Source organism: Equus przewalskii, chromosome 1, assembly GCF_037783145.1.
Source record: "Equus przewalskii isolate Varuska chromosome 1, EquPr2, whole genome shotgun sequence".
In the NCBI taxonomy this organism is placed as follows: Eukaryota; Metazoa; Chordata; class Mammalia; order Perissodactyla; family Equidae; genus Equus; species Equus przewalskii.
Genome location: NC_091831.1, coordinates 15,181,622 through 15,198,310, shown reverse-complemented (window position 1 = coordinate 15,198,310; position 16,689 = coordinate 15,181,622). Strand labels below are relative to the sequence as shown.

Here is a 16,689-nt window from a genome sequence, read left to right as displayed (position 1 = left end):
CAACCAATGAGTATAAACTAAATTGTCCTTAGTTCTGAAAAATCAATAAAATACCTCTTCTCCTCCTGTTTTTCTTTTTTTGAGGAAGATCAGCCCTGAGCTAACATCTGCTGCCAATCCTCCTCCTTTTGCTGAGGAAGACTGGCCCTGAGCTAACATCCGTGCCCATCTTCCTCTACTTTATATGTGGGATGCCTACCACAGCATGGCTTGTCAAGCAGTGCCATGTCCGCACCCGGGATCCAAACCCGCGAACTCCAGGCTGCCTGAAGCAGAACGTGCGCACTTAACTGCTGTGCCACCGGGCGGGCCCCGCTCCCCTCCTTCTTTAACAGAGAGAAAGAAGAACTAAGAGCTTCTAAAAATATGCATTTTTAACACCATTGGTAGTCTATGGCCATGTCCCAAATCTTATTACGATAGCTAATATTGTTTCAAAAAATAAATATATATTTTATCAAGAGACTTTTGGTTTACCTGACATTTAAAAATATCTGTAGGTGAAGCTGAAAAATCAAAATTGATTTACCACTCTATTCTAGATGACCGACTTTTACAGATGTATAAAACAAATAACAGAGGCTTGTAAAACCATGATCTCATATTGACGTTAGGAAAATTTTTTTCTATTTAAAACATCATATAACGGCTTTGAAGGCTTTTTTAAAACACCAATACTATTCTTCCATTATATTGCGAAGGGAATCCAGATGAAACACTGTAGACTCCCCATTAATGGGTCTTAATGAAAAGCATTAATTGAGAATCCTTCACCTATCATACGTTAATGGAAACCACAGAAAATATGCTATCTTGTGACTAAGTGCAACTTAAAAAATAATAACAAAGCAGGTACAGGGAAAGGAGAAGGAAAGTACGGGAAGAATTCAAGCGCCTGTTAGCAGCAAGGGGACCCTTGAGGGATAGGGCATAAAAGGAAAAAAATATTTACTCCTATTTTTATTTCTTTGAATTTAAAAAACCAAGCTCACTGCCCTAATAATATTTACACACACACACACACATATATACCTATATATCATAGTGAAGACATACGTAACCCTATCCTCAAGAGAACTGGCAAAAACTGAAATGACCAATATTATTCAGCTGCTTCTTTTTTGGCAATGCTAAAGGGTCACACAGGCCTTCTTACTGTTTCAGAACTGGCTCACACAATTTGAAATTTTTTTTAAGTGAGTTGCACAGCTCAAGTGATTTGATGAGAGAGATCCTCCAAATCTTGAATTAACCAATGCAAAAGAAAAGATGAATCTGACCAATTCTCTGCCATATGAAAGATACCCACAGTTTGGGGAGGACTTCATCTCTTGGGTTTACAAGTGTAGTATATTTCACTGTACTATAAAGTCATACAGCACAGTAATTAAAAAGTGCAGCCTAATCCCAGCCTGAGCACTTACTAGCCAGGGGACCCTGGGCAAATTGGCTAATCAGAGTCTCAGATTCCTCATCTGGAAAACAGGAATAACAATTACACATCTCTCATAGTGCTGTTATTAAGACTGAGTGAGTTAACCTGTAAGACGTAAGAGTCCTTAGGCATATTAAGTGTTCAATACATGTCAGCCATGGTTATTACTGATACAGCAAAGTACATCAAGTCTCATGTGCAGGACAAGAGACAAGATGCTCCCTAATGCCCTCAGTCTCCAGCTTATTTTTGTCACACATGACCTGAAAGATGGCAGAGCAGAAAACCTCTAAAACCCTAGGTATTACTATCCTCCAACAAATAAAGGGAGGAGAAAGGGGGATAAAAACCAACTGTAGTTATTCTAGTAAAAAACAAGGCACCAAAGAAGTGGAAGCATGTCTGAGAGCTGCAGTTTTCGATCCTGGCTGCAGATTAGAATCACCTGGGGAGCTTTTAACACCGGCCCCGCCCCCCTCCACTATTCCCCACCCCCTGACCCCCAACCCAAGACGCCGATTTAACTAGTCTAGGGTGGAGCTTGGGCATCCATATATATGTTTTTTTCAGACGTCAGCACCCCAGGTGATTCAAATGTGCAGCCAAAGTGGGGAATCACTACATAAGAGCATAGAATGGAAGAAAAAGGAAGATGTGGAGAAAACAAGGAGAGTATCAGGCAGAGAGCATGTGTTTCAAGAATCATGCTGGTTTTCTATTTCTAACTCCCTAATGCCAAAAGAAGGAGTTTTCTTTCCAAACTGCAAATCATGACATAGCCAGACCAGGAAGCGACTGAGAAGGGTTGGTTGTTTCAGAAACAGGACAACAAAAGTTGATAACTACAGGCCAAAACACCTTGGCTAGGTTGAACAACAGTCAGTTTGCCTGGGACTTTCCCAGTTTTAGCACTGAAGAGTCCAGTGTCCCTGGAAACCTCTCAGCCCCAGGTACGTTAGTCACCCTATCTCTAGCATGAGCTCCAGATCAGTACTTCCAACCAATACTTTCTAGACCTGTACTGTCAAATATGGTAGCCACTAGCCACATGTGGCTATTTACATTTAAATTAATTAAGATTAAATAAAATTTAAAATTCAGTTCTTCAATTGCACTAGCCACATTTCAAGTGCTCAATAGCTACAAGTGGTTAGTGGCTACCAGAGTGGACAGTAGACACAAAACATTTCCATCACAGCAGAAAGTTCTACTGGACAGTACTGTTCTGGACATCTATCCAAATACCCTAAAAACACTTCAGGCTCAACACGTCAGAAAGTGAGCTCATCACCTCCCTTTCATCCAAACCTCCCACTTCCTGTATGCAGGACCTCCTTTCATTCACGTCATCATCTACCTGGTCCTCAAGCTAGAACCTCAGGATCCTCCTTGATTCCTCACTTTCTCCCACCTCCAAAGGAACATGAAACTGCTCAGATCTCTTAAAACATTTCTCCAACCTGCCCTTACTCTACAGCTAGTATCTCTGCCCTAATTCTGACCCTCAATAATGGCAAAACCCTCTCATCTAGCCTCTAGTCTCCCTCTATCCCAAGTTCATTCTTTATAAAGTAGTTAGCATAGTAACAAAGCAACCTGGCTATCTCACTCTTTTGTTTAAAAGCCCCCAAAGACGTTAGCTTTACAATCTGAGACTCCACTCTCTCCCCACCGTTCAGCCTCAGAGACCACAACTCACTCCATCACACCCAAAGTCCCAAGCTTCCCTGAACCATCTAAGACCTTTCATACCCAGGTGCCTTTACAAATATTTTTTCTTCTGCCTACAAGGTCTTCCCCTTCCCATCTTCCCTAGCCCCTCCTTTTCAATGCAATTCAACTGTCATTTCCTCTAAGAAACCCTCCCCCATACTTCAGGCAAAAATCAGCACTTATGTTTCTAATACACTACCAGAGTACACTGGTCATACATCTCTATTAGAGCATCTACATATAACATTATAAATTATTTGAGCATAGGTCTGTTTTCTTGTCTTTTCTCCCACTCAATTCATTGCTAGATACCTTAGACCCAGCAGAATATCAAGCACAGAGCCAATGCTTATGTTGAGTGAATGGCTGGTTCATATAAATCTGTGATGTAGAGCAATTAAGCCAAACATTAACATCTTCATTTAACAAACGAAGACACAAATGCATAGAGAAGTCAAATCCCACAGTAAGAAATAGTGGAGGCAGAACGAGTCTGATTCCCAAAGTCATTCATGTAAAAAACTACTGAGCAGTACTGTGTGCAGTGTGCTAAAGCACTAGACCACAAATAATCCTCTAGGGTGAGGACTTTATCTTTATGTATGCAGATGCCAACATCTATCACAATGCCTGACTTGATAAATGTGTGTTAAGGAAGAAGGGAGAATGGATCCAGGTCCCCACATGAACAAATTATGAAAGTGCACATACTCTTCTTCCCATATTGAAAGGGTCTCTTACATCATATAACAGGATACTTAATAAAAATGAAGATTTAAATAGTCATCAAATATAACCAAAAAAAACACACTAGCTCATGAGCTCTTTAATGGAGATTCTCATCCATTGAGTATGCATCTTTGAGACTCATGGAGCTTTGAAATACTTCTTACTAACAGGAAATGAGGACATGAGTCATAACATATAATGTTCAATTAGGACATTATTCCCTTCTGCACACATCCCAATGAGTCCTGCTCGTAAAGCCAGAGAAGAAAGAGAAGTCATTTATACCTCATTTGTTCATTAAAGCATTAGAAACACCAGGGAAAACACACTGGAAAGTCTGGTCAAAAAACAAAGGCAACAGATTTCACATCCAAAAAGAAATTATGGCAAACATGAAATTCACTCATTACTTGGTAGAACATATAGTTCAATGTTAACAAATTAATGATGCCTAAAAAGTACTCTCAACACACTATATTAATGGCTTCAAATTAACCAACAGAAAGAAAGGAAACTGAGTAATGTTAAAATACATATATAAGTCTGGTTTCTGGTCTGGCATGTAAGGAGCTTGTAAATTGACACTCCTGTCCTCACAACAACCAAAAAGCTGAACAAACCAAGAATCAACAACTCTTCTTAGATTCATCGGAGAATTGAGGTCACAGGGCAAATTGCTACTCCAAAAATTGGGGAGATACTCAGGTAGATACAGAGGATCACAAGTTATTAGAGCAGAAGCCAAGGTGCAGAACCTCCTCACCAACTAGTACGAAGATAGGAAAACCTAAACTGTGACTGACAAATTGCCGGAGGCTCAGTTTTAATAAGTCTGAGAGTTAAAAACTCCAGGGGGTGGGCCAGTCTTAGGAAGGCCCCCACATGCTGGTGAGCTTTACCTCCAGGAGTGCTGCTAGGTCCTCCCAGTGAATCAGAAAAAATTTCCCTACTGCTTCTGGTGGGGAAGGGGGAAAGCAGCCACTGGGAAATACGAGCATTCTGTTCGTCTTAACAAGGCCTGTCCTTAGGAGAAATTATTTTACCAGAGCCTAACAGACTTGGGGGGAGATAATACCGAACTTCAGCCCCCTCTAGCCTTCCACATGGGGGAAGGCATATACCTAACTCCAGCGCCCCCTAGCTTTCCTGTCTCACCTAAAAGGAAAAAAAAAAAAACTGAGAAGCGCTTATGAAAGTCATAGCTCAGGGGCACAGGCTCGCTAAAAGACTGAGACCTTATCACAGGACTATACAACACTTCCCTTCCCCAATACCTTACCGCCACATGAATGTTTATAGCAGCTTTCTTCATAATTGCCAAAACTTGGAAGCAACCATGATATTCATCAACAGGTAAAAGGATAAACTGTGGTACATCCATACAATGGAGTATTATTCAGTGACAAAAAGAAATAAATGAGCTATCAAGCTACAAAAAAAGACTTGGAGGAACCTTAAATGCATATTGCTAAGTGAAAGAAACCAGTTAAAAAAGTCTACATACTATACAATTCCAACTATATGACATTTTCTGGAAAAAGCAAAACTATGGAGCCAGTCCAAAGATCAGTGGTTGCGATGGGGTAAGGAGAGAGTGGTGAACAGGTAGAGCAGAGGGAATTTTTGGAGCAGTGAAATTATTCTGCACGAAAACATAGTGGTAGGTACAGGTCATGCATTTGTCAAAACCCACAGAATGTACAAGATAAAGAATGAACCCTAACGTCAACTATGGACTTCAGTAGTAATGTATCAATACTGGCTCATCAATTCTACAAAATATACCACACTAATACAAGATGATAATAGGGGAAATGAGGAGGGGCAATGTGGGAATTCTCTGTACTTTCAGCTCAATTTTTCTGTAAACCTAAAACTGCTCCCAAAGAGTCTCATTTAAAACAAATAAATATATATATATATAAAATAGAATCATACCCTGATTTGTGTGACAGAGGATTTGAGATAAAATTAAGTAACTAAAAGGATCCTAATATACTACTGTTCATTGTAGCATACAGAAATTTCAGAACTCATGTTTTAATGTTTAAAATGCTTAGCCAGCATGGTAAACAGAGAAAAACAAAACTCATGTTCCTTCTACATTTTAAAGCAAAGCCTGCCTGTGTAACAGCTTTATAGGATAAAATCTACAGCACAACAAAGTTTAAAATACACTCACTTTTTGGATCCAACAATTCCACTTTTGAGATTTTTTTTCCTACAGCTGCACTTACTGATATATGCGTACAAGGATTTAAGAAACATTATTTTTAATAAACTTTAATTTTATGAACTTTAGATTTACAGCAAAATTGCAAAGATAGTACAGAGAGTTCCCATATACCCTACACAAGTTTCTCCTATAATCAACATCTTACATTAGTATGGTACATTTATTACAATTAATAGACCAATATTGACACATTATTATGAACTAAAGTCCATACTTTATTCATATTTCCTTAGTTTTTACCTAATCTTCTATTTCTGTTCCAGGATCCCATCCAGGTACCACACTGCATTTAGTTGTCATGCCTCCTTAGACACCTCTTGGCTGTGACAGTTTCTCAGACATTCCTTGTTTTTGATGACTTTGACACTTTCGAGGAGGACTGGTCAGTTATTTTTTAGACTGCCCCTCAATGGGGATGTGTCTCATGCTTTCCTCATGATTAAACTGGGGCTATGGGTTCTTAGGAGAAAACTGCAGAGGTGAAACACCATTTTCATCACCTCATATCAAACATGCACACCATCAACATGACTTAAATTGCTATTGAAGTTGACCTTGATCACCTAGCGGAAGTAAAGTCTGTCAGGTTTCTCCACTGTAAAGTTACTCTCTTTCTCCCCTTTCCACACTGTCCTCTTTGGAAGGGAATCTCTATGCACAGCCCATACTTAAAGAGCAGGGTGTTATGCTCCACCTCTTTGAGCGGGACAATCTACATAAATTACTTGGAATTGTTATGTATGGAATATTTGTCTCTTTTTTCAATCATTTATTTATATCAGTATGGACCCATGAATACTTATTTTATACTCCGGGTTATAATCCAATATTTTGGTGTTCAAATTGTTCCATCTTTGGCCACTGGAAGTTCATTCAGTTGGCTACTGTATCTCTTTGACATATCCCCATCACTGTGGGCTTATTTGTCTGAGCACTTCCTTAGTTTCCAGTACTACAGGATGCTCCAGGCTCATGTGTACATTTCCTGTCCCAGTGACCCTAGCCCTAGAATCAGCCTTTTCTCCTAGGAGCCCTGTTCCTTTTTTTTCTTTCTCTAAGACAACCTCTGTCCCCAATCTGGCAGCACTTAATGCCGCACTGAGAATGCAGTAAGCAGGGCCATTTCAAAGGGCCTCATTTATGTAGATGCCTGTTCTTCCAGGGTTATACAAAGCAGCATCCCTGATTCCGTATCTAATAAAAATGTATTGACTGGACGTGAAGGTTAACCTGAGTCTGATTTCCCATGTCTTCAGACTGCTGTGCAGGGCTTCTAAGAAGGCAAACTTTGGGAATTGCCTCTCTGTTGCAGAATTCAGGTGGAACTCAAGGAAAAGGCTAATGCTCACCCACCAACTCTGTGGTAGTCAGCCTCTAAGAAAGCCCCCAATGATTCCCACCTCCTGATATTCACACCCGTTATAGTCCCCTCCTACATTGTATCAGGGTTGGTCTGTTCTGTGGTCTAAATGCTGTGTCTCTTCCAAATTCATATGTTGAAATCCTAATACCCAATGTGATGGTGTTAGGAGAAGGAAGGAGGGATCTCTGTGGGCCTCTTTTTATAAGAACACATCCCATTCATGAGGGCTCCATCCTCATGACCTAAGCACCTCCCAAAGGATCCACCACTGGTCCTTTTATTGGAGAATGGTATTAGAAGCCACGTTCTGGAGTTAGATGTGCTCACTGCTACTGGTACACCTACACTCTCAGCTGACAGAGCAAGGAAATACATGCGTGTATACTAATCTAATACATACATACATATCTATAAATACTTCTGTATGTAAACCATCTGTATCTGTATTAAGCTAAACATGAGTTCATCTGATGTCTCCAACTCTTATCTATTGCCAAAAGCATTATTTATTTTTAATAGTAAAAATACAGAAACACAGAAGTGCCCATCTAGGGGACAATACATTGTGAGAGATCCGTACAGAGGAATACTAGCCAATCAATTTTTAAACATTTAGCTCTATATGCATGGATATAAATTCTGTAATATATATTAAGTGAAATATATATGTACATACATATACAATTTCTGGAAGGAAATACAACAAAAGGTTAACAGTAGATAACTGAGGAATGGAAATGGGGTTCGAGCATGCTTATCAATGGGGTGCAGCACCTCAAAGAGAAAAAAAACCTTAGATATCACAAAGGTTTGTAGCCCTCCAAAGGATCACAGTACATAAACAGATGTATACTATATCTGTGGTATTAAAATTTCATGGAAAGGGGAAGCAATTAGGGGGAAAAATGTCAAAAAAGACTCCTTAAGAGAGTATAATGAAATAAATATTGGGAAACAATGGGTTAGAGGGAATAAGTTAATTGTACTTTTCACTTTATATGCTTATTTTTTCTATAAGCATATGTTTATTTCTAAATTTAATTTTTAATAAAACAAAAGTAAGATTTATCTACCTAGCGGACGCGTTAAGTGAATGGTGAAATTCTGACTAGAAGATGTAGCTCCTCAGCCCATGCTGAGTATCCCTCCCATGGAGAAGTGCCCAACTGGTGTCTCTTGGGCAGTAGCTCACCAACTTTAGGAGGAAACTGCATTTGTAATAAGTAAACTGGTTTATAACAAAAACCACATGGCCCACAAAGCCTAAAATACTTACTTTCTGGCCATTTACAGAAAAAGTCTGTTGACCCATGACCTAAAGTATATTAGCTTAAAAAATTTTTTTCGGCATATTCACACAGCACAATACTACTCAGCAACTCAAATGAAGAAAACTCTGTGCTATAATATTGATAAATCTCACACATATAATGAGTGAAAGAACACAGAAGCAAATAATACATATTGTATGATTCCATTTATGTAAATTTCAGAAACTGGCAAAACTTATCTTTGGTGACACTGAATATACTTGGGGAAAGGAAGGTGATAGTGATCAGAGGGATTATGAAGGGGCTTCTGGAAATGTTCTAAGTGTTGTTAGAAACATTTTTTTTTAATAACTCATTGAGATGTTCATTTATATTTTATGCACTTTTCTCAATCTATATCATACTTTGTTGTAAAAGCAAAAAACTTTACAAAAATGTAACCAAAGAAAAATAAATTTACCAGGCTTCTTTTCATAATTAAGGAAGTAAGTACACATGTACCCTGGTTATTGAGATATAGTTGGCCCCTGGACCACACTTGGAAAAATAGTGGTGTAAAGACAAGTTTGCACCTGACACCAAAGTGATCATTTAGCCCCAGACAGCTTCCTGCTGACTGACTTTGTATGGATCCAACACCGAAAAGGCTTCAGCTTTTCCAGACTGATGTGGTCATTGTGGTAGACAATAGTTTCACCCCCTTTTGTCAAAATAATGCTCTAGCTACTTTCTAGCCCAGAAGCCAAAGGAACACTAGAAGCCTCTTTCAATTACTAACTCGGCTCCAAGAATAAGCTTGACTAAATTTCCAACTGAACCTTAAGCACTATGTCAACAATCCTGGGGAAAATGATACCAACTTTAAAGAGAAAGGAGGTTAACTTGATTTAAAACCAGTTATCTTACCATAGGAAACCCATTTTAAGTAGTGTTAGCCCAAGAAGAGCCCACAACTTTTGGTTTGGTGGTGGTGGTAGTTGTTTTGGTCTTACATTAGAGCATCCTCATTGGTAACTGTCAGTCACTCTCTTCAAAACTTTCTCAACAAGTTCCACATGACACATCACTACTACGTTGACCAGTTTAGTGGACATCTGTTGTTTGTGTCTGCCCAGGCTTGCATTCCCACTTCTGGTAGTGGCACCCCATTCTCTTTTGGACAACTACTCCAATCTATTGTTCTTTGTGAGGCTTCCAATCAAGCCAGCTCGCCTTTCCCTGGCCAAAGGATTTAAACACATGACCCAAACTAGGCCAATTAGACACTCTTCCTAGAATATAAATGCCTATCACCATCTCTAGACTAGGAACTCCTCACCAGCAGAGACAAGGTTTTATTCATCTCTATACCTCTGATGCCTAGCACAGTGCCTGGCTATAAATATTCAATGCATGTGGGTTGAATGAATTGCAAAGAAATCATGTACCTTAAATATATGCTGAGCAAAATCTATCATTTCCCACAGAATTCTGGAAAGGGAGCAAATTGTATGATGTTTTGCAAGGGAAATGTCCACTTTAGTAGCTAGGAAATATGCATCAGAAATAGTATCCCAAGTTGCCATTTCTCAGTGCACTAAAGATGTCAATCAGTCCAATAAAATAAAGCCCCAAAAAGACAAAAAGAGAATTACCTCATTACCTCAACATCTGCTTGAACACAAGCAATCGCACACTGGCTAATTTTTTTTAAAGGGACATAATATAACTTTCTAGAAAGACATAATATAGCTAATTATACCATTCACCAAAAGAGAACATACAATGTTTTGAAGTAATTCAGAAGTGGGTGTGATTTATAAGACATAGAGCTTAGGGAATGGTAAGTATAAATTAGAGATTGTTCATATTATGACAGACTCTGTCATTACATTTCACAACTTTTGTCAAAAGCAACCTTATTCACCACACCACTGAAGCCTTCACATTAGGGAAGGCTGCTGTCAGCTATGCCATTTAGAGTAGATAGGAACCCTCTTTCTGAACACTCTCCTGGGGAAACGGGCTCAAATTTTAGACTTGCAACTCAGTAGGGAACGAACGATATGATAAAACCTAAATGGCCAATAAACATGTAAAAAGATTTCAAACCCCACTGACGACCAGGTAACACAAATTTTTTAAAGGTACCATTTTTGTTCATCAGACCAGCAAAAATTAAGAAAGTTGTCAGGCTGTCAAAATCAGTAAAGATTGCTGCTGGTCAATGTTGACCAGCATGTGGGGAAATGGGCAGTGCTGGGGTGAACGTGAACCGGTAAAGCCACTTTGGCGGGCACTTTTGCAATGTCTGGCACAACTCTGTGTACAAGCCCTCTAATCCAAGAACTCCATTTCTAAGAATCTATCCTAGAATAAAAAATGTATAATTGTACAAATTTATTTGTATGATTATTTGATTAATGACTGTCTATTTGACAAGAAACTCGGAGAGAGTAGGGACTGTCTGGTCTACCATCTCTACCCCCAATGCCTAGCACATGAGCCTCATATATGGTAGGTACCTGCTAAGGTTTTGTTAAAGGAATAAATTAATGTACACTCAGCATTAAAAAAGGAATACAGACTAATTGATCATGAGCCCTCTTGATCACATTAAATAGGAGTAGTGGAATTATTCACAATGTTAACAGGTAGTAAAAAGTATTGTCTATTTTCAAAAATAAATCATAGAAACCAATAGCACGCAAAATTGATCATAGTATTGGTAAGAGCCCAAACACCTAATTGCCTATTTTTCTATCTCAAATCCCTAGCTTCCTAGTTAGTTCCATAGGTCAAATGGCAATTAAATACTCTTGAAATAAGTCAATTGTTATCACAGCCTATGATCCAATGACAAACAAATGCCCAGGTGTCACAATGTATAAAAATCACACTGTGAGCTGAAGAAATCCCAACACCTGTGTAAACAGATTCACTACCGTAAAAAAAGGTGTACCTTTTAAGAAACACAAATTTCAAAGTCTAACTGTTCCATTGCCTTTGATATACTTATAATCAAGGAAAAATATCCTCTAAAAACACCAATGCCATGGATTTGTCTGTTTTCCAAATATAATACAAGAAAAGAATCAGAAACTTAAGAATGCTCCCTTTTTCATCAGCTCACAAATCCAACAGAGAATGTGTTCCAAAATCAAATATAAATAACTTGTAGATTATCTGAATTTTAATCCATCCTTGAAATCACATACAGAATAAAAGAAGTAAAATTTTTTATTTTATTTGAAAACTGACCATCCATCAAAAAGATCTGATAACCACTGACAGATATTACCAATAATGAAAGTTCCAAAAGTCTAGAATATGAATTAAGAGTCTTTATGTTGGGGGGGGGGGCTGTTATTAGAAATAAAATACTAATAGAATCCAGCCCCTCACTAAAACACTTGAGAAATTCCAGATAAAGGCATTATGCCCACCCACTAGATTCACTGATGCTTGTGACTTCATGACCTTAGGCTAATATAGGATAGGAGTTGAAGGTACTGGGAAGGCGAAAGCCATTTTTATCCAACATTTTCTAGATGCTAGATACCACAAAGGAATGTGTCTGTCCATTTCAGTGAGGTAAAATAATTTCCCCAAGGTCACACAGTTAGTAAACAGTCAGGTTGAGATTTGTTTTCAGGAGTGTGGACTCCAGAGGAATCCACGTATCCTTACAAATGGTATGTTCGTGGTTTCAAGGAGCAACAGGTCAGGACTTAGTGAAATCATCTGGTTTAGCCCTTGCCTTTAGTCAGGTAGGGCTTGATCAACACAAGACCCACAGAAGGGAAGAGACTTTCAAGTTCACAGAGTTGGTGAGTTGAGCCAAAAGAAGTGAAAGAGCTGCGACTAAATACTAGGACTAGCCACAGAGAAGGGCCCCCTCCCACTAAATGGCCATGTCAGCAAGTTATTCAGAAAACCACATGTTCCTACACATTTTTACTTCCTAAATCGCTATGTTTTCTCTCTTTCTTGGCCCATCTTCGCAGGCCACCTTTGGTCAGGGTAATAATAATTTTAAATTTTAAAAGTGTAAGGTTCACATTTGATCACTAATTTGGCTTTGTTCAGAAGTGTGGTAAGTGATGAAAATGATTGATTAAAACAGTTTATTAAGGCATAATCTCCAGTTACCAGGCAGTGTAGAAATGCATGTATGTACATGGCCCGACTTTCCTGCGGACCAGAGCCAAGTGTGAATTCAGGAAGCCCGACACAGGCAGGGTATTGACTCACTAATAAATTGCTAAAAATGGGAAGTGATAAAATACACCATGGCCTGAAAATCCTAGCTGGGTAAAAAAAGAGGAAATAAACCAAACCAGAATGAAAAGCTGGAAAGGCCCTGAAGCAGCGCTGCAGGCCTCCCAGCGCCAGTGTACAAGGGTGGGGCCAAGCCAAGGGAGCAGAGCCAGCTGAGCTGCCCAAAACGTCCCCTCCCAAGATAGCCAGCCCTACTCGCTACACCCGCGTGGAAGCTGGTACCGTGGGGCGTCGTCCGCGCCAGTCCCTGTCCCTTCCCCCAACTCCCGATCGTCTGCTAAAGCAACCAGCGGGTAGCGCCTCCCGCACCGCAGGGCCCGATACTCCCCGGCACCCGCACATTACTCTTGGCCCTGGGCTCTCCAATGCGCGCGGGCGCGGAGGACGCTTCTCCACGGGTGACGGAGCTACTAAGGGGGCTACAGCGGCCCCAACACCTCCCGCCCAGCTTCCACCAGCCCCAAACCCAGCGCCCCGGAGCCGTCCCCGCCCACGGGCCGGGGCTGCCTGCACCTGGCGGCCGCGCGCCCGCCTACCTTGCTCCTTCAGACTGGTGATGAGCTGCAACTGCTTCTCTTCGTCCGAGCTGTTCATTTTGGCAGGTGGGGCCCGGAATAAAAGGAAAGGAGGGAGAGGCGAGGGGTACAACGCGGGGAGGAGGGAAGAAAAAGCAAGATGCCGGTGGCGTGCGGCTTCACTACCCGGAAGTTGGATTTGCTCCCGCTCCTCCTCCTCCTGGCGCGGAGCGCACGAGTGAGATCATCCTCACGCACCTACTCAGCGGGCGCGGTGCTTCACCTGCAGGCAGCCCGCGGGGCGGGGTCGGGGACGGACTAGCAGCCCGGGGACAGGAGATGGGGTCGATGGAGAGACCTGCGGTGGCACTGGGACCGCAGCCCGAGCCTTAGCCTGCGGCGGCCGCTGCGCTTCAGCTTTGTGCACGGAGGCCGGAGCCGCAGGATGAGCAGGCAGGAGGGCGTGCAGACCTGTCTGTCTGGTTTCTGGCTCGCTCTTGGACCCCTTTCTCCGCCTCCACCCCCTGGACATCAAGACGCGCATTCAGCAGAAAAATGGCCCTTAGTTTGCAGCATCTGTGGGAACCCCACTTTGAACGCCACCCGAGGGCCGCTGTCCGCGAGCCGCCGCAGTAGAGCAGGAAATAAGGGGCGTAAACACCCAGGCTTCTTCCCCAAGTCTCACACAGCGGACTCGGGGCGATGTGGGAAAACCTAGGTGCCCGCAGGGGCAGGCTCAGTGTTGTAAATTTTGCACCTGAAGCAGACAGGGACTGAAACAGTCCAGCCGGTAAATTAACACCTAGTGAGCGAAGGAGGGCGTGGTAGTCAGTTAACAGTTCCCCGGGCCTGATGGGGCTTCCACCAGCCGCGCAGGGTTTGACAGGTGGTCAGAACGTGGACCCTGCAGCACGTGAATCCCTGGGCCTCGAGGATCATTTGGTTAGCAGTGGGAGGGCATCCTCTTTAAAGAGGCTGCCACTGCAGTCAGAATGCCCAGGGTCACGCAACTGCCTAACAGCAGAGCCTGGCAGAGGGAAGTCCAGCATTTATCCCATTTCATTGCCCTTTGCACTGTTTAAACTCAGCTCCGGATTAGACCCTGACCAGAAGACGGGCGGCAGGCCTGCCAGATTTCAGGATTGCTCTCCCCAACCCCCAGTTGTTGGTTAGTCTTTGGTCAAGTCTCCTGACCTCTTTGAAGTTCATCTAAAGGATGAGAATAATACTAATACCTACTCTCCAGGAAGAGTTGTAAGGATTGAACAGAGAGAGGAAGATATACAAAACACCAAATCCAGAATTTGACATACAATAGATGTTCTTTTTTTCTTTTTTTAAGTGAAGGTTACAGGTATGTGAAAAAGGGGTTGTAGATGCTAACTATAAGCTAAAATAGGCACCGTTTATTTACACTGATTATTAAGCATCCAGAATAAGTCCAAAATGAATTAGACTTACTGCGCATCTTGGTTTTCCCACTACCTCAAAGCTCTTAACGTGGGTACTACACCAGCACAGTGCTTCTGCTCATTCCTCGCTTGCTATTTTATGCAAATACCCAACTCCATTTAGGGAGTGGGACTCTCCACGATGGATGGGGGAGATGGGCTGGAATATAGGGAAATGCTGTAACTAGTATCTGCCTGATACTCCTACTAAATTCTAATTCAAAATAAGCTGAAAAAACAGCAATGCTTTCTCTTCTAAAAAGGTGAGATAATATTTTAGTATGGGTGACTTAGTGGTAGAATAATGTAAAAGGGCAGCACAGTATTTTTAAATAGAGTGAATCAAAATTTTGCAACTTTAAAAATAATTTTGGTATGGGTTTTATTATTCAGTCCTTTCCCTAGTTTTTCAAAAGATCATTTAAGACAGTTGCAGATCAGCTGCCATGAAGATCCCCAGGAGATAACCAAATAGCCTTTGCCCTGAGATTGCATCTTAATCCTCAGAGGTTAAAGAAGGCCTAGGAAACATGAGAGAATTCAGACTCAACTACATGACAATATAAATTATATGTGCTGCCAACAGGTATTCTGTATAAAGAAAACTCATTTCTTTCCAGAAAAAAATCAAAAAATTTGCGTAACAAATCATTGCCGTGTAGCTTTTGTACAGCAGCCAGGAAACCTGTTAAACCTGATCAGTCACCCTGACTGCTGGGCAATGCCCGGAGGCCTCCTCCAAACACTAATAATCAGAAATATTTTCTCATACTCAACCAAATATCGGCAAAGTGCCCGTTAAATATTTGGCTTAGTTCACACGAAGTTCCATTTTTTTAATGGCTGATAGAATTGTCTACCCCAATTATACAGTAATTAGGCATCACTTTCAGAGTTTAAGAATTAGTTAATTAACTATCAAATCTATAATCAAATTGAGTGCTTTGGTCCCACACAGGATCTGCAGACCCTTGAAATTAATCCTGTTTACCTTCCTTGAAATTAAAATGGCCTCCTGAAATACAATAAGGTATTATCTTGAGGGCATGGAATGAATTATTAGGAAGGCTATCAGAGTCAATTATTGGGATTCAGATCTCCCATTACTCTATGGTTTATTTATATGATATGAATATTGATGGAAAGGATAGAAGTGATATAATTAGTTTTTGTTCTGTTTAATAATGCACATAGGGATTTATGTTGCAGGCATCACAATGGATTTATTAACCTCCATGTAACATGTAATTAAAAACCTTTAAAAAAAGGTGTGTGTGTGTGTGTATATATATATATAGATACATATGTATAGACAGAGAGGGGGGAGGAGAGACTTTTAAAAAATGAATTGGATGGGTATGTACCAAATTCAGGACAATGGCTGCCTCTAGGGGGAAAAGTAGAGGAACAGGCCCAAGGGGTAAGGAGTGGAGTGGGAGAGAGGAGTGGTCAAAAGGATTTTCTCTGTAATATTTGTTTGCATTTTCAGGAAATTAAAGTAAAATCACATTTATGTAATCTTTTGAGGCATATAGATAAATAAGATAAAAATGCAATAGGAAAAAAAAGTTCATTTCCTTTGACCCACTAATTCCATATTAGGGAATCTATCCTAAAAGGTTTTATGCACAGAGCTATTTATTATAATGTTAATTATGATATAAAATGATAATATTGGGATATTACCTTGAAATAAAAGGAAATAAATTATTGATA

At 40.7% G+C, this 16,689-nt stretch overlaps 1 protein-coding gene across 7 annotated transcripts in view; it reads right to left on the bottom strand.

Annotated features, from left to right (window-relative positions):
• SHTN1 (shootin 1) overlaps positions 1-16,234 on the bottom strand; it is a 98,277-nt gene extending 82,043 nt beyond the window's left edge. For 5 of the 7 annotated variants that reach the window (XR_011532660.1, XR_011532680.1, XR_011532677.1 and 2 more), the window contains exon 1: positions 13,544-16,234. Coding sequence is in view for 2 of the 7 variants with exons in the window: in XM_008514524.2 (XP_008512746.1) it covers positions 13,544-13,601 (58 nt within the window). In the remaining 5 variants the exon portion in view is untranslated. The remainder of the gene's footprint in view (positions 1-13,543) is intronic. The other 2 variants (XR_011532663.1, XM_070592884.1) reach the window with 1 other exon arrangement.
• Between the last annotated feature and the right edge of the window lie 455 nt (positions 16,235-16,689).